This window comes from Mytilus californianus, unplaced genomic scaffold, assembly GCF_021869535.1.
Source record: "Mytilus californianus isolate M0D057914Y unplaced genomic scaffold, xbMytCali1.0.p SCAF_6, whole genome shotgun sequence".
Lineage (NCBI taxonomy): Eukaryota > Metazoa > Mollusca > Bivalvia > Mytilida > Mytilidae > Mytilus > Mytilus californianus.
Window position 1 is genome coordinate 117,747,601 of NW_026262712.1, and position 24,394 is coordinate 117,771,994.

General features: G+C 32.8%; 2 protein-coding genes across 10 annotated transcripts in view; one reads left to right on the forward strand and one right to left on the reverse strand.

Moving 5' to 3' along the window:
* The window catches only part of LOC127704182 (26S proteasome non-ATPase regulatory subunit 2-like), a 39,521-nt gene extending 24,347 nt beyond the window's left edge, over positions 1 to 15,174 (reverse strand). The window contains exons 1-10 of the mRNA XM_052208115.1: positions 15,022 to 15,174; positions 11,895 to 11,951; positions 7,569 to 7,733; positions 7,095 to 7,216; positions 5,629 to 5,853; positions 4,428 to 4,586; positions 3,628 to 3,772; positions 2,321 to 2,381; positions 1,843 to 1,989; positions 853 to 959 (exon numbers count right to left, since the gene is read on the reverse strand). Of these exons, the coding sequence (XP_052064075.1) occupies positions 853 to 959; positions 1,843 to 1,989; positions 2,321 to 2,381; positions 3,628 to 3,772; positions 4,428 to 4,586; positions 5,629 to 5,853; positions 7,095 to 7,216; positions 7,569 to 7,733; positions 11,895 to 11,951; positions 15,022 to 15,123 (1,290 nt within the window). The 5' untranslated portion in view covers positions 15,124 to 15,174. The remainder of the gene's footprint in view (positions 1 to 852; positions 960 to 1,842; positions 1,990 to 2,320; positions 2,382 to 3,627; positions 3,773 to 4,427; positions 4,587 to 5,628; positions 5,854 to 7,094; positions 7,217 to 7,568; positions 7,734 to 11,894; positions 11,952 to 15,021) is intronic.
* Positions 15,175 to 15,298: 124 nt separating this feature from the next.
* Positions 15,299 to 24,394, forward strand: part of LOC127704180 (osmotic avoidance abnormal protein 3-like) — a 34,728-nt gene continuing 25,632 nt past the window's right edge. For all 9 annotated transcript variants that reach the window (XM_052208105.1, XM_052208106.1, XM_052208110.1 and 6 more), the window contains exons 1-6: positions 15,299 to 15,447; positions 18,476 to 18,713; positions 19,925 to 20,040; positions 20,351 to 20,520; positions 21,150 to 21,383; positions 23,173 to 23,556. In XM_052208105.1, the coding sequence (XP_052064065.1) occupies positions 18,480 to 18,713; positions 19,925 to 20,040; positions 20,351 to 20,520; positions 21,150 to 21,383; positions 23,173 to 23,556 (1,138 nt within the window). In that variant the 5' untranslated portion in view covers positions 15,299 to 15,447; positions 18,476 to 18,479. The remainder of the gene's footprint in view (positions 15,448 to 18,475; positions 18,714 to 19,924; positions 20,041 to 20,350; positions 20,521 to 21,149; positions 21,384 to 23,172; positions 23,557 to 24,394) is intronic.

Genomic DNA, 24,394 nt, shown 5'->3' on the forward strand with positions numbered 1-24,394 from the left:
AAGGAAAAAAAGAAAAAAAGGAAAAAAAAATAAATCCCCCCCCAAAATTTTTTAAACCCCCATTATGATTCATCACCCCCAAACTCAATCCCAGCCTTCCCTTTGTGGTATGGTACCTTGCAGTACAATTTCAGAGAGATCCATACACTTGAACACAAGTTATTGTCTGGAAACTAGAAAAAAATGTGTTTTTTGGCCCCAAATTCCTAAACGTTTAGGGCAATTACCCCCAAACTCAAACCCAGCTTTCCCTTTGTGATATGGAACCTTGTAGTACAATTTCAGAAAGATCCATACACTTACACACAAGTTATTGTCATGAAACTAGAAAAATGCTTGTTTTTTGCCCCTTTTTTGGCCCCTAATTCCTAAAATTTGGAGGCAATTACCCCCAAAATCAATCCCAGCATTCCTTTAGTGATATGGAACCTTGTGGTACAATGTCAGAGAGATCCATACACTAACACACAAGTTATGTCTGGAAGTTACAAAAATGCTTATTTTTGGCCCCTTTTTGGCCCCTAATTCCTTTACTGTTATTACCATAACCCCCAAAATCAATCCCAACCTTCCTTTTGTGGTGTTGAACCTTGTGGTAAAATTTCATAAAGATCCATTCACTTAAACTAAAGTTAGAGTGCGAAAACCAAGTGTCTTCGGACGACGCCGGACGACGACGACGACGCTGGACGACGACGACGCCAACGTCATACCAATATACGACCACAAAAATTTTTTTGCGGTCGTATAAAAATATGAAGATGTGGTATGATTACCAATGATACACCTCTCTATCACAGACCAAATGACATAGAAGTTGACAATTATACATGTAGGTCATTGTAAGCTTACCTTTATAAAATCTTCAGAAGAATATAAATATTTATCTATCTGTGTTAATCCACCATCTACATCCCATAATAATATTAAACCTAACGATGCTGTAGCACTTAACATACCTGTAAAATATTGCAATATAATAGAAGCATACCTCAAATCTTTGGGAAATTTTAAATCTGGAGTCAATAAAATGTTCTTATTCAGTTCGTCCTTTAAAATAGAAAAGATTTTATAGACTGATAAGTACTCAAGTTTCTTAATCACTCACCTCATTGAAGTGCAGATCAGTTGAAAAAAATGCATATCAAAGATATATGACTCTAATATTGATGGCTATACATTTTTAGTTTGATAACCTTCACTGGATAATAAAAGCCCCACACAATTAGGAATAACTTGCATCATGACGTCATAAATAAGATGCCAACCTTATTTTCATATAAATTCCCAATTGGGCTGATGAAATAGGAAAATAAACTTCTATTTTCACTTAAATGTCATACAATGTAAGCTTACATGTTTTTTAAGTTTCTATTTCAACTTTTCATTCAGGTGTATTTTGGAGCTTTTGTGGATTTTTAAACAAATGATAATTACCTAGAGGTGAATCTGAATGTTGTAATCATTAATTAAAGAGTTTCCACAATGCCCAATTATAGTTTATAATTTTTTTTATCAAATTAAAAATTTCGTAATTTGCCATAAACTCTTAAATCAGAAAAAAACTCCTTTAATTTGATAAAATGCCTTAAAGTACTCTGAACATTTGCAAAACCTCATATATTATTCCCAAAATTTGGTGCTAGTGCCAAGTTGTATAAAATTTCAACTGCATTATCACAAATGCTACATAAATTGTACATATCAGTAATTTGAACGTATAGTTAAGGACATTATTTTGTGAATGGATTATATCAACATTTTCTAACATAATGAAAATGTTCAATTCACTTAAATTTATTAATATTTGCACACAATGTTCATATACTATAAACAATTTACCATGTTCCTTATTTTTATACAACCAGGTATTTCCGTCTTCCATTAACAGTTTATCCTGACCAAAAGCAGCATTAACAAAACCATTAACAAAGGATGAAGCTAGATTTTGTCGTGCGGAGTCTACTGTTGTACTGGGTAAACTACTTCCTGTAAAATAAAATACAAATATTAAGTTAAAATTTCTTGAAAGTTGTTCTTTTCTTGTACTACAACATGTATCAATAAAGCAGTTTGATCTTATGTAAAAGACTTTGATGGCTTATTCTTATTGTACTATTTAGATATACTTATGAATGTTTGTCTTTATTATACTTTAAAAAGTTTGCGAATCAAGTTTTTGCCACATTCACAATATTCCAAAGTTGCCAATTCTTTGGAATATTCCAACATCAAAATACTGTCATTGTTTTGTGTTTTAAACTCTGTCATCATGCCCCATTAAGATGCTGTTTATGGTTCCTATAAGTAATAGACTTACTGCTTTGTTCTAGATGAGATTTATAAATATCTTCTGGTACTTTTGGTTCCATGATATCCAACTACAAAATAAAATTTTTCCTACATATTGTACATACATTTATAACAACTATATATCTTTGAACTAGCTTTCAGTAACTGCGAGTACTCCTATTTCTATGCTTTGTGTCTATTGTTTTCATGTTTAATAGTTGTTTTTGTTCCTTGCACCAATCATCTGAGTTAAGCAAATTGCAAATGAGTTTTACAGTTAGTTTTTAGTTCTTATGTTGTGCTGTTACACCCCTTTCCCTGATTAGGGTGAGGGTTGAGTGCTCATAAATATGTTTAATCCTGCCACATTATTCATGTGCCTGTCCCAAGTCAGGAGCTTGTAGTTCAGTGGTTTTCATTGGTTCATGTCTGTCATATTTTTTTTGTAAATTGCTTTGTAATAAATTAGGTTAGTTTTCTCCTTTGAATTGTTTCACAATTTTCATGTCGGGGCCTTTTATAGCTGAATATACAGTATGGGTTTTTCTCATTATTGACAGACATACAAGTACCTATAATTGCTTACATCCACTTCATTTAAAACTCTGGTGGATAGTTGTCTCATTGACAATCATAACACATCTACTTATTTTAATAAAAGAACAAGGGGCATGCATTTCTGTTTCAATTGTGTTTATATTTTACTTTGTATGCAATGCCTTCTTATCATACTAAAATAATGGACACAGGATTTGATTTACCTATGACCTGAGTTAACTGAAATTAAAAAAAAAAAACAGAACTTTACTTAACTAATTTTTACTGAACTTCTCTAAATATGATTTCATTAATTTTTTTTTTGGACAACTGATTCCATCATATTCTACTTTCATGAACATTCATAACATATTCCTTAACCATGATTCCTTGACCAAGATGCAAATAACTATTATTTGAGTGAACAATTTAACACTTATTTCATTTATTTGTCATATACAACAATAAAATATATTTGATACTAAAGGGAATCAGATTGAACGTCATATATATTTCATACTATGGGGAATCAAATTGAACGTCACATGTATTTGATACCATGGGGAATCAGATTTAACATCACATATATTTGATACCATGAGGATTCAGATTGAACGTCACATATATTTGATACTATGGGGATTCAGATTGAACGTCACATATATTTGATGCCATGGGGAATCAGATTGAACGTCACATATATTTGATACCATGGGGAATCAGATTGAACGTCACATATTTGATACCATGGGGAATCAGATTGAACATTACACTTTAAATCTATAGTTCAGCCCTTACCTCTCTAGCTAAAGCTAAGAAGTTATTATTCAGATGAGCATTAGACATTATTTCTGTCAATTCATCAAATTCTTCTATATCATCTGGTAGTTCTAAAAATATCTGTTGTCTTCCTAACATGTATGCTAACTGTTTCTGCACCAATCTGGAAAAATAAAAATCAAATTACCAATTTGTGAAATTTACATTGACCTCACATTTTATTTCTATAAACTAATTTTAAAATGCACACTAAAACACTTTCAAAAATTCAGAGAACTGTCTACAGCTTTTATTATATTATTGCAACTTGCCTCGTCTCAATGCTAATCTGAAATATTCAAGAGATCCCCCATGATTTTTGATGGGGTTTGCTTTGCTCACTCTTTTGTTTTCTATGTATAGTAGTCTTATTTCTTTCTTTGCCATTGTCAGTATCTCCTTGACTTTTGAGTGTTGAATGTACCCTAGGTATCTTCCACCTCTTTTGCATAACTTAAAAAAAACTTTATTCTTACTTCCAGTTAATTATTACTTCTGTATCTTTCACGTAACAGTATAATTCTTATATTGTTCATATTTAAATGTAATACAAGTATAATTCTTATATTGTTCATATTTAAATGTAATACAAGTATAATTCTTATATTGTTCATATTTAAATGTAATACAAGTATAATTCTTATATTGTTCATATTTAAATGTAATACAGTAACAGCAGTTTCAACAATCAAATTTAAAATTTTTAACTATATATTTACTACAGTTGGTATAATTGACACACATTTTACATATTTTTAGATTCTACAATTTCCACTTACATATCTTTACAAGATATAAATATTTCCTCAACCAGCTTCATATCATTCAACTGCATAGCAAATCTAATGGCTTGTGGAAACTGGTTAAATTTACGATATAAATCTACAGCTGTCTTCATAAGTGTGATGTTCTCTGGGTCTGGTACATAGGGAACACAACTGAAGTAAAAACAATAATGTTAAGTTACAATATAAATCTACAGCTGTCTTCATAAGTGTGATGTTCTCTGGGTCAGGTACATAGGGAACACAGCTGAAGTAAAAACAATAATGTTAAGTTACAATATAAATCTACTGCTGTCTTCATAAGAGTGATGTTCTCTGGGTCTGGTACATAGGGAACACAGCTGAAGTAAAAACAATAATGTTAAGTTACAATATAAATCTACAGCTGTCTTCATTAATGTGATGTTCTCTGGGTCTGGTACATAGGGAACACAACTGAAGTAAAAACAATAATGTTAAGTTACAATATAAATCTACTGCTGTCTTCATAAGTGTGATGTTCTCTGGGTCTGGTACATAGGGAACACAACTGAAGTAAAAACAATGATGTTAAATATACATGAGCAGTCCTTCTCCATTCTCCATACTACACAAGATTTATAAACATGGAGTTTTGCAAGTAAGGAGCATAACTGTTTTCATTCCTTCTGAATTAAGTCATTATACCTACTACAAGAAATGTTGTCTTTTTTTCAGGACAAAGCCCAATGGTAGATATTCTCCAACTTGTGAAGATTAACAAGTTTTTAAAAGTTTCAATTTTGGAAGAATGTCAGTTTGTTTATCATTGGTATTAACAGCATAGCCTTAAACTACTGTCAGAAATTTGAAAGAGAGTGATTAATTTATTTACAGTGATTCAAACTGTGATGGTTCATTCATGCTTTAAAATTTCTCACTATAAATGGTATTTAATGACAACCTATTTGATCATACATAAATATAACAATGATCTTCAATGGAATAAATCAATAGTTTGTTTGTTAAACACAACTTTCAGCAACCTTTTCTATATCATGGCAACCAGTTTTTATTTGTGGAGGAAGCTTGAGTGCCCAAAAAGCACCAGCAACCTTCAGAAGGAATACTCGCAATTAACTCCATTTGTATTCAGCTTGCCTAGTATTACTGATCATAAGTTTTGTAATAGAAAATCTTCCAAAAGAAACAAAAACAAACCTGAGAATAATCTTACCTAGTTAAATATAAACAAACTCTAGGATAAGCATTTTCATCAACATAATTTTTGAGAATGTCTAATTTCTCTATTTCCATTAAAAGATCACAGGCCTCTGCCTCTGCATTGTGGTCCATATGATATGGGACAATTTCTTTGGTCATTGTTAACAATTTGTCTCTCATTTCTGTGTTCTTTTCCTCCAGATCCTGCCATTCTTGTGCAACCTGACCAGCTATATGTCTATAAACAAAGTAAAGATGTGAGAATTTCTAACTGTAAAACCTTTTTACTTGTTATCTTACTAACAATTCACAATAGTCTTCTTAAGGTTGCATTATATTTTTAAGTCTCTGCAATAACAGTTTTTAAGTGGCATTTTTTCTCATCTATTTAATTTACCTTAAAGTTTGTAATATCGTCCATTCAATATATTTTACCACAACAGAATTAGAGGATTTAAAGAGCATGCATCATTCACCTGGTACTATGTAAAATGTTATAAATGGTCAGTCTCAAACATAATTAACCATATCAAGCATCCTTTAGTTTGGCAGCACTTGGCCAATACATTCATCCCTCTTTGTCAGACTTTTGGCTTTGGAATCTTAATTCAGAAATAATGAACAGAAAGGGAGTTTTAATATGATATGAATAAAAGGAGATGTATGTTATGGCAGTATTGTACAAAAAGTGATGTGTTTTTCCTGAAGGCTTCTGAGAAAAATATGTCGAATGAATCTAGATGTATAAAAATGAGCTCTGTCTGGAGCAGCTGGATACGACCGCAGAGGTCGAACTCTGAACAGTTGGGGCAAGTATGGACACAATATTCAAGCTTGATGCAGCTCTGAATTTGGATATTGATTAAATATTAGACACAGTATAGATTTCTGACACAGAATAACCCCCAAAGTCAATCCCAACCTTCCCTTTGTGGTATGGAACCTTGTGGTACAATTTCATAGAGATCCATACATTTATACACAATTTATTGTCCAGAAACTTGAAAAATTCCTTTTTTGGCCCCTCTTTGACCGCTAATTCATAAACAGTTGGGACCATAACCCCCAAAATCAATCCCAACCTTCCTTTTGTGCTATTGAACCTTGTGGTTAAATTTCATAGAGATCCATTCACTTATACTAAAGTTATTGTCCGGAAACCAAATGTCTTAGGACGACGACATGATAGCAATATACGAAATGCAATTTTTTTGTGGTGGTATAAAAAAGAGTGAGTCTATCTGCCTATTAAGTATTTAATATGGGCAATTCAAATTTACATGTAAGCATCATGCCAACAGAAATTGATAATACTGCTTTTCTGTTTGCTCTTTTATTCCTGTAAAATAAGACATTGATTTTTTTATTGTCTATATATGATATACTGCTATTTTGTTTTGTTTTATAGTTTAATATTCAAATTACAATGCTATATCAACTTGACCATTTCTTTCCTTTTTATCTGAAAACTAAACTTACCTGACATATTCATGACCCCATGACCCTATTTCTTCCTTTGATCCCAGTATTCTGTACTTCAAGCTCTCTCTTGTATCTGATGTTGTCATTCCTAATACTGATACAATGTCAGCACAAAATCTCTACAAAAGTACAAATAAAATATAACCGTCTAATATACCTCACTCTTAGTCTCAGCCTATATATATCAGTTATGGTATAGCAATAATAAATACTGCAAAATGTAACTTATCAATTCCATGCAATTTTCCCGATTATTGTATAATCACTTAAAATGCAAATCACAATTTTATCACTAGATGTTAATTTCATTTAATAGTTACGCTATACATTATTATAGAAAAGTACCGTTTTCAGCTGTGTATAATATACTTATTTTTCCCATTTTAAGACCTTTGTTTTGAAAAATTCTCAAGCAAAATAATAACACATTTTAAAACCAAAAGATGTACTGTATGAAAGAATGAGACTCACTTTTGTTGTATCATCTTTGATCTTTTCATACACTTCTTTCAGAGATTCATAATGAGGTCGAAGGAACTTCAGTGGTTTAGGTACAGACGTCATAGATGTTGTTGATGCTCTTATTTGTGACCTCAAACTTTCTAATGCTGGCTTATAAAGTTTTTGATCAGATTCCTGTGAATAGAAATAGTTAGCTAAAAACAATTTACATATATACATATTTTCATAAACTTTGAACTTGCTATTTATGTTACATTTTCATTATTTGACTCAACAGGTGGATATATATAAAACAAGCATTCTGAGAGTATTGCATGGCAATACATAGTCCCCTACCGAGTAAAAATTCATTATACTGGAACAAAATGCTAACTTGTTCTATAACTTGTCATGGTGTAAACAAAAAGTAAATATCATGTCAATATCTTCAAGCATGACTAAAAACAGTGTTGAAAACTGATTATATGAGTGAATTTTTCAAGTCCAAGGACCATAACTCTGCACAAAATTATTAGACCTAAACAAAAATTTGAACTTGATCTGTAACTTGTCATGATAAAACTGTATACCAATTATCAATCAATATCTTATAAGCCTGATGAAAAAAACATTAGATATGATTGATAGTTCTCTAGAATTAGATATGATGTACAGTGTATATCTATTTCAAATTATAATCAGATATAATTAATAGTTCCAAATATTTTTTTTCTTTCATTTGTCACAAACTAATAATGATTTGTAACTTATCTATAAAATGTCAACAACTTTTATCTACATAATGTAATGTATTGAAATATATACATTAATGAAAATAGATTATTATCTAATTAAAGGATTTCTCTTCATAATTTTTTTTGGATATATATAGCATTCAGAAATTTATACTAAATAACAAACAAACCTGTCAAAAAATTCTTCAAATAATTTAACAAAGAATGTCTTTTAAAAAATGAGTTATCTCCCTTTGTACAGAAATATGGTTTAACATAGTACTCGTAACATTAGATATGGTCCAGAGTTATGGTCCATAACTCTGGACTAAATCATCAGACCGGAACAAAATTCGAACTTGATCTATAACTTGTCATGATAAAACTATATACCAAATATCAAATCAATATTTTCAAGAACGAAGAAAATAAATGTAGATAGTGTCCACATGTGTCCACAGATGATGCCCCCACTTGCATATCATATAGTTATAAAGGGACATAACTGAAGAACGGTAAAAGTGACACTACCAAAATTTGAACTTGATCCGAGTTTTGTGGTAATAAGCATTGTGTGTAAGTCTCATAACATTTGGTTGAGGCTAACTTAAGAAGAGAACAGAAACTAAAAATTCAGCAATTTTTCTATTTGTAAACACGCATAACTCTAGAACGGTTGTGTATAAGTTTTATAACATTTGGTTGAGACAAACTAAAGTTAGAGAATGGTAACAAAAAATTCAGCAATATTAGTGTTTTGTGGTAATAAGCATTGTGTATAAGTTTCATAACATTTGGTTGAGGCAAACTAAAACTAGAGAACGGAAACGAAAAATTCAGCAATTTTTCCATTTGTAAAGGGGCATAAGACTAGAACGATAAAAGTGACGCCACCAAAATTCAAACTTGATCTGTGTTTTGTGGTAATAAGCATTGTGTATTAGTTTCATAACATTTGGTTGAGGCAAACTAAAGTTAGGTGACGGACAAGGGTAAAACTTAATACCCCTCCGCTACGGCGGGGGCATAAAAAGTGTGGAAAGCTGATTTGCCAGACTGACAGTACAGACGGACAGATGGACAGACAGACGGAGTGCAAACCTAAAGTCCCCTTCGACTTCGTCGGTAGGGGACTAATAAACTGTTATCACAGAGATATGTCTCACCTTTTTGTAATTTTGATAATGCAAATGTTGAAATTAAAATAGCAATACTTTAACATGTAAGTTATACAAATATTCAAAGTCAATGAACCATGACTGAAGGTACATGGCTAAACAATCTCCATGGAATGAGATGTGCCAAGGTAATACAACTGCATACCAAATACCATTGACTTATTATAAGTCATTCCCTTTAAACAAACCTAAACACAAACATTAACTTGTAAACTATGTAAAAGTTTCAAAGTCAATGAACCATGATCAGGGGTGGGGCTATATAATCTCCATGGAAACAACACTTGCAAATGCTAATAAATTTGCATACCAAATATCATTGACTTAACATTAGCAGTTCATCTTAAATGATCTAATCACTAACTAATACATGTAAACTAAGCAAAAGTTTCAAAGTAAATAGACCATGACAGAGGGGGCGGGGCCAAATATTCTCCATGGAAATGAGATGTGCTAAAGCTTACACAACTGAACACCAATTAACATTGGCCTACCACTAATGGTTCTGCTTGAACTGACCTTATCACAAACTAATACATGTAAACTATGAAAGTTTCAAAGTCAATAGACCTTGACTGAGGGGGCGGAGCCAAATAATCTCCATGGAAATGAGATATGCCAATGCTTATACAACTGCATACCAAATATCATTGACCTACCACTAGTGGTTCCCCATAAATTGACCTTATCACAAACTAATACATGTAAACTATGAAAGTTTCAAAGTCAATAGACCTTGACTGAGGGGGCGGGGCCAAATAATCTCCATGGTAATGAGATGTGCCAATGCTAATACAACTACATACCAAATATCATTGACCTACCACTAGTGGTTCACCATGAACTAGACCTAATCACAAACTAATACATTGTTGACGTCGCCGCTGCTGCCGTTGGAAACAGCATACCTATGTCTTGCTTTTTGACTTCGTCAAGGCGAGACAACAAAGGACAGGGATGCAAACATATATGTCTACATACTTAATTCAACAATGAGCAACACCCATACTACTTATATAGTGAGCTATAAAAGACAGAATCATGACAAAATGTAAAACAATAAAGAGAGTAAACCAACAACCTGATTAAACAATAAATGAAAAACAAATACAGTTGACAGCAAACAATTACACTGAATTACAGGCTCCTGACTTGGGACAGTCGCAAAAAATGTGCAGGGTTGAACATGTTTGAGAGGGCTCAACCCTTCCGTAACCTGGTATAGTGGCGTAACAGCACAACATAAATCAAACTTGTAAAAATTTTGTATGAAAGGGCTAAACTCATCAGATTGGCACAAAAAAATCTAACAAAAAAACCAACAAGGGTAAACAAGCTGAAATGTCTCACCTGTTTTACTTATCATTAATTTCATGTTCAAAGTCTGTAACGGTTTTACTATAAGTATCACATAAACTATACATTATCAATGTTCTATGAAAATGAGGTCACAGTCTGATGAACAATGCCAAACAATCATGTACACCTTACAATCATTCCATACACCAAATATAGTGAGAAACAGATTAAACCACAAAATCTTAACATTGACCAATGGAACCATGAAAATGGGGTCAAGGTTATATGAAACCTGACAGACAGACATGTACACCTTACAATCATTCCATAGCTGACCTATTGCTTACAGTATCTGAAATATGCATTTGACCACGAAAACTTAACCTTATTCACTGATCCATGAAATGAGGTTGAGGTCAAGTGAAAGCTGTCTAACAGGCATTATGACCTTACAAAGTATGCATATACCAAATATAGCTATCCTATTACTCATAATAAGAGAGAAATTAACATTAAAGGAAATCTGAACTTTTTTTTCAAGTAGTCACTGAACCATGAAAATGAGGTCAAGGACAATGGACATATGACAGACGGAAACTTCATAATATAAGGCATCTATAAACAAAGTTGAAGCATCAACCTTCTATCTTCTGAAATATTAAGCTTTTAAGTAATAAGTTAACACCACCACTGCCTGTTCACAATCACTATGTCTTGCTTTCTGCGAAATAAGTGGCAGGCGAGACAAAAATCATGAAGCTCAGATATAATAGTACCCACAGTTACAGAAAGCTAGTTCCAAGACATTTTCATCTAAAACCATTTTTTCTCAGACTAAGATCATTTGAAAGAATTTTTTTTTAATGAATCGTACTACAAGACACTGACTGCAAGCATATCTATGCACTTGCCAATGTTGTGGATATTTTGGGACTACTGAAAGTTTCTCCTGCACCGTATATATTATAACAAGACTATTTCATACATTTTTTCTGATAAAGGAAGGCTTAACTAGAAAGAAAACTACAGATGAAGAACTGTTCCTTTGCTTTTTATGTGTTTTTTGCTGTTCATGTACTAATTTTGTGTCATGGATGGATACCCAATATCCTTTGTTTTTCTTTTACAGCATGTCTGATACAAACCTTTAATCTCTCTACCAACATGTTCAATTCTTCTTGTAACTGCTTATCTTCTTCTGACTGAAATGAAAAGTTTATTATAAATTTCTGTAAATCAACAATCATTATTTGGTTTAATTGTCACAGAATGATCTCTGTTAATATATTTTTCTATAATATCACAGAAGATATTCTACTATCAATAAAAGTGTTTTAAGGGTATTTCTTTGCATCTTAGTATGTGCAGCAAAAAAAAAAACAATTTCCTTTTTGTTATTGATAAACAAAAAAAAACATGGTAACAGAAACAGTAATTGAAGTCACTTTTCCAAGAACTTGACCACATTTTAAGTCGACATCATCACAGAATACTATGATTTCTCAATCTTAATTCTTCCTTTTCTTTTCTTTTTTGTTTTTCAGTTCAGTTAGTTTGAGTTAATTTGGTGTTATGCTGCAAATTTTTTGCAAATGTTTTCAGACAGATAAGTACAGATTTTGGTATATACTTTTAAAGTTTTTGCAGGTAAAAACCATACAGGTAAATCTGTACTTACCGGTCTTACCTTTCCCGCCTCCTAACCTGAGAAAGCGTTTTAATAATGAATATAGTATTCAGCCTCAGGTAAAGTGATCTTCTTTGTGGAGATAATCTAATTAGCGATTCTGTGTGACGTTACTAAGGCTATTTTCTCATTCACAATATATTTTTTAGTGTTTAATTCTATGTATACTATAGTGATGCTGTATATCTAAATATCTGGCTATTTTCTCTCTCACTGGGAAAGATCCTCAGAGATGGATACTATCCCCATTTATGGATATTATACCCGAAATCGTGTATCAATTTACAGTGATAAATCTTTTTTTTTAATGATATGGTGCAAAACTTTCATTTAAATGGTAACATTTTTCCCTTTGAGACCATAGTTCAAATAAGAAATGAATACAAAGATAGTGGCCCCCCAAAAAAACTACTTTTTGAGGGCTATTTGACTTTTATTCAGACTGATGATTCAGTCACAGGTCACATTGTCTTTAGGCAAAATTTTGTCATTTACCTGAATACATGATCTTCCAACAGGTGCTTTTTCCAAGAAAAATTTGACGCCACAAAGCAAATATCTTCATGTCACAATGTTCTTTTTCACGTTTTCCACAAAATTGCCCCCAAGTCAACTGGTGGCAGTTTATTCATAAGGCCAAATAAAAATACATGTGTGGTTCCGATTGCATGAAAATACAAAATAGGGTCTGTAGGTCTGGATTTTTGTTGATGCTTAAGGTTATGATATTCATTTTAAAATAAGATATCTAAGACCATGAATCTTTATGACACTTGTTTCACTCTTTTCTCCAGATTGTAATCATAATTCATATTAATATTAAAGACACTCCTATCTCTTGTGTTTGAAATAATTTTAAGTCTATAAATAACCAGATGCAATTTTGTATAGGGGTTTTCCCCCTATTTTCCTGCCAAAAAGCAGTGTTGTCAGCAAATTTGTTATCATGGATGTGTTTGCTTTAATAATCTAATTTGGAAATATATATTCAATTCAAGCTTTTATAAAATATTTATAGTAAGTATTGCATTAAAAAAAAGACTGAATATTCAACTTGGACAAACAAGGTCATGATGGTCAGGTAGAATGTCGTTTGAAATATACATGAGCACTTAGGCAATAATCTTCAACACACAACTAGGAAGGAAATAGACAGTTTATACTGCTATTGATGTAAAAAATTAATTAAGGGATCATTTCAACCATGGTTTTATTAATTATACTTCTGCACCTTTCTGTTTCAGTATACAACGGGGTTGAAAGTAGAGTCAGTCGCTATTTCTAACTGTTCATTTTTTATCAGAAAGGGAATAAAAGTGCTAGGGTCAGAAGGTTAAAAAATAGGCACTGGCTACGGTTACATTGCGTTATTGTTACATGAAAAACAGCAATGTACGATGGGACTAGTAATATATACTAAATAATAAAAGTTGAAGACATTTATTTTATATTTACAATACATACAATTATTACATACAATTTCTTTAATTTTTTATTTACAATGACATTTTCTACATACCCAGTAAGTGGTTTTATGAGCATGTTTAAGTCTGACACATTTCTGATGAAACCACTCCCAAGCAGCCATCGCACACCAGTGATGCCGCATTGTGAACGTCCGTATCACATACCTAGCACCTCGTCAACAGCTACGCCGGAATGGAAACACATCCCAAGATGATGAATCGGACTTAAACATACTCCAAAAACCACTTACTGGATATGTAGAAAATGTCATTGTAAATAAAAAATAAAAGAAATTGTATGTAATAATTGTATGTATTGTAAATATAAAATAAATGTCTTCAACTTTTATTATTTAGTACATATTACTAATCCCATCGTACATTGCTGTTTTTCATGTAACAATAATGCAATGTAACCGTAGCCTCAATAATTATTACATTCGTAATTAATCAGGTCCTTACCCAACCATGCATTCCGGCATTTAGTCTCCAATGTAACAATAATATTTTTATTATTGTTACATTTCCATGTAACCGTAGCCAGTGCCTAAAAAATATGGTCAGTCCGGAAACAGCAACCACACATTATATTTGGACTACTTGTCACTGTTGCTTCATGATGTTTCTTGTTGCAAATTAGTGAGACATGACAAATTAATGAAAACCAAGTGGTTCATTGGAATATAGCAAACAGCATACTTCTGGTCAAGTCCAAGAATGGATTCAGAGAAAAACAAGATATTTATACAATCTATATACCGAATAAAGCTCTAAGTGTTGATTACATATTATTTTATCTAACTGTGCATATTAAAGGGGGAGGGTCACATTCTACAGTACAATTTGATTAATTTGAAATAACTATCCAGATTTTACTCTGAAAAAAACATTAGAAGCCTAAAAAAACAATCATTACTCATAATAACTCAAAGCCTTTGATGCATCACATTAGCCGACAGCGATGCACATGTTTGGTACACAAAAGTTTATGACAATGCAGTTTTGGAAATTTCGACGTCCCTGTGGTTTATATCGATTAATTTAATGCTATTTCAATGATTGATTCATGTCATAAACTGCATTTCCGATTTATTTAGTTTATTATTTAAACTCTCGTACCAGTTCTTGTTCTTTATCGCCTTTTTTGTCTTTCTTTTCATCCTTTTTCTCCGGTGCCACCGGTTCCTCTTTTTTCTTGTCAGCCATGTTTGTTGGTCTCATGTTTTCACGTTTAGTTATAAATTGACATTCAATTGTAAAAAATATATGATACAGCAGTTATCCTTTGAATTCAATAACAACAAATAAAATGTCTATAAACATTAAAAATAAAATTCAAAAACTCGAATCGTTTCTAAAATTTTATCGTCGTTTCCCGTCATGCATTGCAAAAATATTTCTGAAGAGGAAGAAGTTATTCCAATGAAATTTTGTTAAAATGTCTTTATATTGCTCTGCGTAGTTTAACTTTCGAATTACAGAATTTTATAGTATTTAATTTCAATACAGCTTCACCTCCTATAGTTGATTCGGCATTTATTTTAGGTAAATAATGTAAATTGCAACGTTGAACTGGGTAGTTTACATAGTTTCCAAGGAAACATTTTCAAGAAATTGTAGGAATATTGAAGTTTATTGTTAATTTTTACCTTGAAAGCGCTTCCTGTTTCATATTTATATTATGTTATGACAAGAAATCAATTTGACATCCCGTCTTAAATTAAAACATGACCTCTTGCATTTGGGGGTACAAATGATGTTGAGATCCCCAAGGAATAGCCTGTGATGACATGTGATTTACTGAGAAGTTACTAGGCTATGAAAACTTTGAAAAATTGACAGTTTTCTAGGCTAGTAGTAGACTAAATGTTGGGAAACTCGTAATAAAATATGGGAATTTTGGAAGAAGCTGTTTCATTTTCTTTAAATTTATGCCATTTGGCCAAGTAAATTTAATTAGTAGATTTTCATCTAAATTTTTGAAAAAAATCGGGCGGATGGGAGGATTTTATTTTTTATTAGATATGAAACGCTCTTGTGACGTGTTCTTCATATATGCAAGTGTAATAATAAGGTTCTATCATGTATATACATGTATAACGAATCAAACATAAAAAGAAATGCAAAAACCAAAATTTGAAACAGAAAGTTATTAATGAAACGAAATTATCGACAGTTACCGGTAACGAAAATGAACAAAATCCGGAAATCGTAAATTTTTCAAAATAAAAAAAATTGGGGCGGAACGATTTCAGAGGGGCGGGCGGGGATGAAAATCTATGAATTAATTTTAATTGGCCTTTTAACTAGAAAAAGTAGATCTTGTGAAACTCAGTTTTTGGAATTTATAGATGATGTCACTAAAAATATTGAAACTTCAAAACAAACAGATGTACTTATAATGGACTTTTCTAAAGCTTTTGATAAAGTCAGTCATAACTTATTAACACACAAACTAAATTACTATGGGATACAGGGGAAAACAAATGCATGGATACAGGGCTTTTTATCATGTCATACCCAAGCAGTTAACCTAGAGGGTGAGACTTCAGGCTATGTCCCTGTGAAGTCAGGAGTGCCTCAAGGATCTGTTCTTGGCCCAAGTCTGTTCTTATTTTATATTAATGATATACCAGTTGGGTTAAAGTCCACCATACGCCTATTTGCAGCGTCACTATTGCTTACCTGGTTATAAAATCTAACAGCGATTGCGAAACCCTACAAAAAGATCTAAACACACTAGGCATCTGGGAACATACATGGAAAATGGCTTTTCATCCTGACAAGTGTAATGTTATGTCCATCAGTCGAAATCACATTCAATCCATTCAGTCACGTCTCAGTCATTACAACTGAATGGACGTGCTGGGTCAGCTCTCCTTTACCCGCTATCTTCGATGAGGGTTTACTGTTAGATGGATCAACGACTTACTACTTTCGATGACAGAAACCAATCCAACGCTATACAGACTACGGTAGGCTATAATCCGCGTAAGGCTAATTCCCGCATCAACATACACTCCAAAACCCATTATGGATGGGGGAGTGGTATGCCGAGTGACGTCCGAGGGCTGTATCCTAGGTGTTAGATGATGGACCACCATTTCACTGTCTCACGACTTTGGTCCTGATAATGCTTCCTGTCATCGTTATTACTACGTCCGAGACTCATCTACCAGTACTCCATCATCAAGGTTGGCGGGCTGCCAAGCTGACCAATCTGGCCCTGAAAGCAGCTGTTGTGAAGACATAACATCAAAATAGTCAACAAAAGAAAAACCAAAACAACTCACAAAACCAAGATGGCGGCCTACCAAAATAGCGTCCTCCACCTGTTCCTGACTGATGGCACAAAATTATTTAAACGCTCACCAAACGCCTTCGGGCACCGAGCCGACCGTGCGAGGGATGTATATCCAGTCAAAGTCGTTAAAAACTTCCATTTGTTGAAATAAAAATCCATTCACTTTCAATTACACTCTACATGGCCACGTTCTTGAACATGTTGACAAGGCAAAATACCTAGGCGTGACAATACAATCAGACCTAAAATGGCACAGTCACATAAACACCATCTGTAATAAGGCTAACAGTACACTAGGTTTTCTAAGAAGGAATCTTAACATCAGTTCCACCTCATTAAAGGAACAAGCATATAAATCTTTAGTCAGACCATCACTAGAGTATGCCTGTTCAGTATGGGATCCTTACTTTACTGAGGATATAAACAAACTAGAAAAAGTGCAAAGAAGGGCTGCTAGGTTTGTCACTAACCGACACAGAAACACGTCAAGCGTTAGTGACATGATATATCACTTAAAATGGAGAGACCTCGCACACAGAAGAACAGATGCATGCCTTGTCATGTTTTACAAAATCACATACCATCTAATCGCAATCACAAAAATAGACAGACTAATACAACCGCTCAGACAGTCCCGGAACATGCACGCACTCTCATACCAAATTCCATCCTGCAGAACACAAATACGCCAACAATCATTTTTTCCATGAACAATTAAAAACTGGAACAGCCTTCCTCTGAGTATTGTTATGAGCGACTCTATAGAGTCGTTCAAAACAGCCATCTCAACCTACACCTACAGTCAGTAAATTCATAATGTGTAAATAGTTTTATCTTAATATTAAAAATATATAAAATAAAAATATGCACTACCACTATGTAAAAATATTATTATCAATTTTTGTTTTTAATTATAAAAAATGTTAAATTTTTCACTGTATATACGTCTCAAAAAAGCAATGGGCAGTACAAGTGACATAAATTTCAAAGTGTTGAAGGTGGTCACTACAAAGTAGAAGTAGAAAGACTCTGCTGACCTGACATAAACAGACAACTTGGACAGTAAATAATTTAACTTGGAATGTCTATAAAGACAAAGTACTCAGATCGTCTAGAAGCCAAACTCAGAAGACGTTTTAAAGGAGAGTTTTGACTATATAATTGATTTAAAGGTTTAAAAAAGAAGCATGTTATTTTCAATCAAGAAAGACAGATATAAATTTTAATACATGTATATATATATTAATTTTGAGCATTTTCAAATTTCAGAAAGATGAGTGAAGGAGAGTGTGTAAAGGTCATTGTAAGATGTCGTCCCATGAATGAAAGGGAAAAGAATCTGAAGTGTAAAACATGCCTCTCTATGGAGTCAAAAAGGGGACAATGTACAATAAAAAATCCTGGAGATCCTAAAGCTCCTCCTAAAATGTTCACCTTTGATGGTTCCTACTTTGTAGATTCAGTAACAGAGAATATTTACAATGAAATAGCCTACCCATTAGTAGAGGTAAGATCTTCACTTTTATTCGTAATAAAATTTGTATTTTACAATTGTACGAAGGGAAACATTCAATTAAATGCAAGATTTGAAGTCTATCTTCTCTGATCACACTCTACACAGCTGAAATTTAAGTACTAAATAGTACTTTGTTATGAAATGATTGATTTATGTTGCTATCAGTATTCTTTGGCTAGATCTTTGAACATCTGATAAGAAGAAGATTGCCTTAAAAAATAAACAAGAAAGAAAAAGTATTGGTTTGATGTTTTATTGTTCTATATTAGTGTAAAGTAGATGTTCCCCTTAAATGTTTATCCAAAGGAACAGCACTGGCAGCTACTTTGATGATAGTTACTCATACTGAAGTCTTTCATGATCTTTATAAGAGATTTTACAGTAAAATGAAGACATAGTTTACATAAAGGTACTATTCCTTAGTCTATGTATTTGTGTACATATTTTCGAGTCCATGTCCTGTAAATTGTTTGTTTTAGACTTTTAATAGTTTGGATAAAAGTTTTACATTGTTATAAATCAAATATGAGAATTTGAGTCGAATCGGTGAACATGAATTTGACAGCTAGTGCTCCTTTAATATGTGGTAAAAATCCCCTAATTAATGTCATTAGATAACTGTAAACATACTGCATATTATTGTCTAACACTTGTGTTCTAACTTCATGCAAACAGTAGCAAGGAATTATGTATGTCATTTTTGTGAAATTGTAAGCATAGATCTACCAGATTATACTTAATGCAATCATTTTCAAACCCATATAAATAAGATGTGGTATGAGTGCCAATGAGACAACTCTCCATCCAAGTCACAATGTATAAAAAGTTAACAATTATAGGTCAAAGTACGGCCTTCAAAACGGAGCTGTGGCTCACAACAAACAGCAAGCTATAAAGGGCCCCAAAATGACTAGTGTAAAACAATTGAAACAGGAAAACCAACGGTCTAATCTATATTAAAAACGAGAAACCATGTTCTTATTTCCAACTTTTAATTTTGTTGTTTTTTATGGATACCAACAATGTCAGCAGCACAAACAATGATAACATCCCAACCTGGTTATAACTATGATGCTAGCAGCTGTCCCTACACCTAATACATTCTGTTGTAGACAAATTAATAAGATTTGTACATTTTTGAAATCTGTACATTATTTCTTAACTTAATCAGATTTAGTATAAACTAAAGTTATTTGTTTCAGGGTGTATGTGAAGGATATAATGGTACAATTTTTGCCTATGGTCAGACAGGTTGTGGTAAATCATTTACTATGCAGGGCATAGTTGATCCTCCGACGCAAAGAGGTGTTATACCAAGGTAAATATGGTAATTGTAAAGATTTAAGGTCACAACTGATAAATTCAAAATCAATATGAAACACAGACAAACATTCTGTACTAGTTGGCTTTCTTTTATTATTCTGATAATATTTTATTTGGTTTGATATGTGTTAAATCAAATTCATTTCCCAGTGAGCTGAGTATAACATTTCAGATGACCTTTTTCACCTAATGTAAGCATGCTAGTCATTGTTTAACCAATGCAGTTCTGTTTTTATTTTCAAAAGCCTCTTACTTTATCTTTTTTCCCATAGCTTTTGTTCATACATGTTTATTTATTTTTTCAGAACTTTTGACCATATATTTGAAACAGTTTCGGTAATAGAGGGTACAAAGTTTCTGCTACATGCATCCTACTGTGAAATCTACAATGAAGAAATAAGAGATTTATTGAGTAAAGATGTAAAAGCCAAGTTAGACTTACATGAACATCCAGATAAAGGAGTTTATGTCAATGGTAAATAATGTGTAGTCATATCATAACATCGTTTTGTTAACTTTTAAAGATATTTATTACATTGGTTGCAATGAATTACATTGATTTCCCAGTCAAATAAAAACTGATAATTTCACATGTGAAATAAACGTGGTTATTTCACTCTCTGACGTCATACAACAATAGGCGTTGTCAAGACGTCGATAACTTCGGATCAAAACAAATTGTGAATGCGTATAAAAAAGATATAGTTCCTTACATTTTCTACATTAATTTCATTAAAAAAAGCCATTTGCCAATGTAATAAAAAGAATAACTAATCAAAGAATTTAAATATTGAAAAATATTCAACTCGTGACCGAACAACACTGATAATTAACTCATGTGCTACGCGCATTCGTGAATTAATGTGTTGTTCGGTCACTCGTTGAATATTTTTCTCTATTTGAATTCTTCGATTAGTTATTCTATAAGTAGTCATATCATAACATCATTTTGTTAACTTTTAAAGATATTTAACAGGATGAAAGTGGAATTATGTTAGTGACAATCTACTAAATTAGGGTTATAGCAAGTAGGCCACACTCTAGTTGATTGGTTTCAGATTATCCTGTGACATTGAATGATGAAAATTAAATTTTCTTTTCCAGGATTAACAATGCACCCAGTACACAATGTAGCAGACTGTGAAAAAATTATGGAAAGAGGTTGGAAAAACAGAGCAACAGGGGCCACATTGATGAACGCTGATTCATCACGAAGTCACTCTATATTTAGTGTCATGCTAGAAATGAGCACACAGGACGAGGAAGGTGAAGATCATATCAGAGCAGGAAAACTCAACTTAGTAGATTTGGCTGGTAGTGAAAGACAGGCAAAAACAGGTAAGTGGCTGGTAGTGAAAGACAGGCAAAAACAGGTAAGTGGCTGGTAGTGAAAGACAGGCAAAGACAGGTAAGTGGCTGGTAGTGAAAGACAGGCAAAAACAGGTAAGTGGCTGGTAGTGAAAGACAGGCAAAAACAGGTAAGTGGCTGGTAGTGAAAGACAGGCAAAAACAGGTAAGTGTCAGGCAAAACAGGTAAGTGGCTGGTAGTGAAAGACAGGCAAAAACAGGTAAGTGGCTGGTAGTGAAAGACAGGCAAAAACAGGTAAGCAGATTTGTCTTTTTTGTTGCATCACCTTGAATATAATTATACCTTATACCCCACGCAACAGAGTTGCGTAGGGTGTAAATGTTTTTGTCCCGTCCATCGGTTTGTCTGTCCATCAGTTCTGTTCTTGTCATCACAACTCCTCTGAAATTACACACAACAGAATTTCAAGAAACTTTGTAGATAATAAGGACATACTATATAGATGTGCATATTGACAGAAAATTATGATTCAATTTTTTTTCTAGGAGTTATGCCCCTTTGAACTTAAAAGTTTTGCCTAAATATACTACTACAACATTTTGTCATCGTAACTCCTCTGAAACCACACGACAGAATTTCACGAAACTTTATTGATAATAAGGACATGTATACTATGTAGATGTGCATATCGACAGGAAATTTTGATTCAATTTCTTTCTAGGAGTTATGCCCTTTGAAATTATAATTTTCGCCATGCTATATACTATTACAACAGTTAGTCAGCGCAACTCCTCTGAAACCACACAACAGATTTTCTTGAAACTTTATAGATAATAAGGACATATTATGCAGATGTGCATATCGACAGAAAATTGTGATTTTATGTTTTTTCTTGAGGTTAATCCCCTTTGAAATTAGAATGTTGACCTAAATAAACTACTGAAACAGTTTGTCAGGGAATCTCTGCTGAAACCACATTACAGAATTTCATGAAACTTTGTAATTAATGAGGACATAATATGTAGATGTGGATATCCCATACCTGCCAACTGTCACTATTTGCGGGGGATTTCCCCCATGAAGGCTCACAAATGGAAATTTTGAAAGAGCAATTTTGTCCATACTTTTAAACAAAACAGTTAAATTTACAATGGCTATAGGCTTGTAAAAGTATGAAGAAGGCAAAAAACAACATTAAAATATATTAGAAGGCCCCCTTAAAGATTTTGTAGGACTATAAGAGCCATCTTGCACGTAAAACCCCCATGGGCATTTTGAAAAGTTGGCAGGTATGATATCCACAAGAAATTCTTATCAGTTGAATTTTGAAGGAGTTATGAGTCTTTGAACCTAGGAATCTGGTAAGATTTTGTTAGCCCAGTGACAATATGGGGATGTTGGGTATGTGAGTGTGCTCACAAAGGTTCTTAAATTTGAAATGATGTCACAATGCTTATGTTACTACATGAGTATGAATTCAGTGATGTCATTTACGCCAATTGACCTAGGCGTACTCATTTATAAAAAAAAGAACTCTAAACTGGTCTATAAACTGGATGTAATGACATAATGCCTAACAAGAAACTATACTAAATAGTAAACATACTTTGCATTATCAAAGAGAAATGTTTGATTCATTTAAATTTTCTTAATTAGAGAACCATTTGTTCAAAAACTTTAAAAAGTCTGTTAAATTTGTCAAGACTTAAGGGTTTTGTAAAAGTCTGTTTAATTTGTCAAGACTTAAGGGTTTTGTAGGTAAATGTTTCCATTTCTTGTTTGTAATGTACTTTACATTCTAAATTTACTCTTTTTCAGGAGCTACTGGTGCCAGATTGAAAGAAGCAACCAAGATTAATTTGTCATTGTCAGCCCTTGGTAATGTCATTTCTGCACTCGTTGATGGAAAATCTAAACACATACCCTACAGAGACTCAAAACTGACTCGTTTGTTACAAGACTCTCTCGGAGGTAACACAAAAACTCTAATGATAGCCTGTCTGTCTCCAGCTGATAATAACTATGATGAAACGTTGAGTACATTGAGATATGCCAATCGTGCCAAGAATATTACAAACAAACCCAAGATTAATGAAGATCCTAAAGACGCTTTGTTAAGACAATATCAGGAAGAAATCGAGAAGCTAAAAGCTATGTTAGCTGGAAAGATACCTGTACAGGCTGCAGATCCAACCTCATCAGGTAAGCTATTTCAGTGGGAAGGTACAATCAAAGCTCTTTAGGTAAGCTATTTTTGTGGGAAAAGTACAATCAAAGCTCTTCAGATAAGCAATTTTTAGTGGGAAAAGTACAATCAGAGCTCTTCAGATTGATTATGTTCAAAGGGAAGATTCCAGTACTTTAGATCAAAGTTTGTCTGATAGTTTCAATAAAGATAGTAAAGACTAAAATTAGAAACAACACTGCTAACATGTTTTCCCTCATAAAATTAAATTGATATCAGCAGTGTTTGTGAGAGGCCAGTAAGTATTTAACATTATCAGACCATTGGAAGAATGAACTATTTTAACAGAATTGGTTAGTATATCATGCCTGTAGCCCTTTCTGTTGAAAGATGTAGGAATTTTCCAGAGTTTAAATATATTAAATTTAGGTTGAGCAATCTAATATGAACTTTTTATGTTTTATTTATAGATTTAAAGATGCTATTACAACATTAAATTTTTTTGAAAGTATTCCAAAGTTTTCAAAGGTCTTTGGTATTTTTAACCCTGTAATAGTAACTGAGTTAAAACAAGGTGGCTCTCATTAGAGTCAGCTACATAAGAACATATTCATGCATCCTCCTTTAATTTCAAATAAGTTATGAAAATAGGATAGTGGCAATATTTTCACATGAAATTATTATCTTGAAATATAGATTGGTTAAAAATCTTGAAATTTCTGCATTATAATGTCACGAATGTTGTCACAAGTATTATAAGCTTGGATAGTAAAAGCGAACTTCTTTCCATTCTCAATTTTATTCTTAAGTTGTATGAATTTAACCAGTTATTCACTGTGATAATGCTTAAATTGA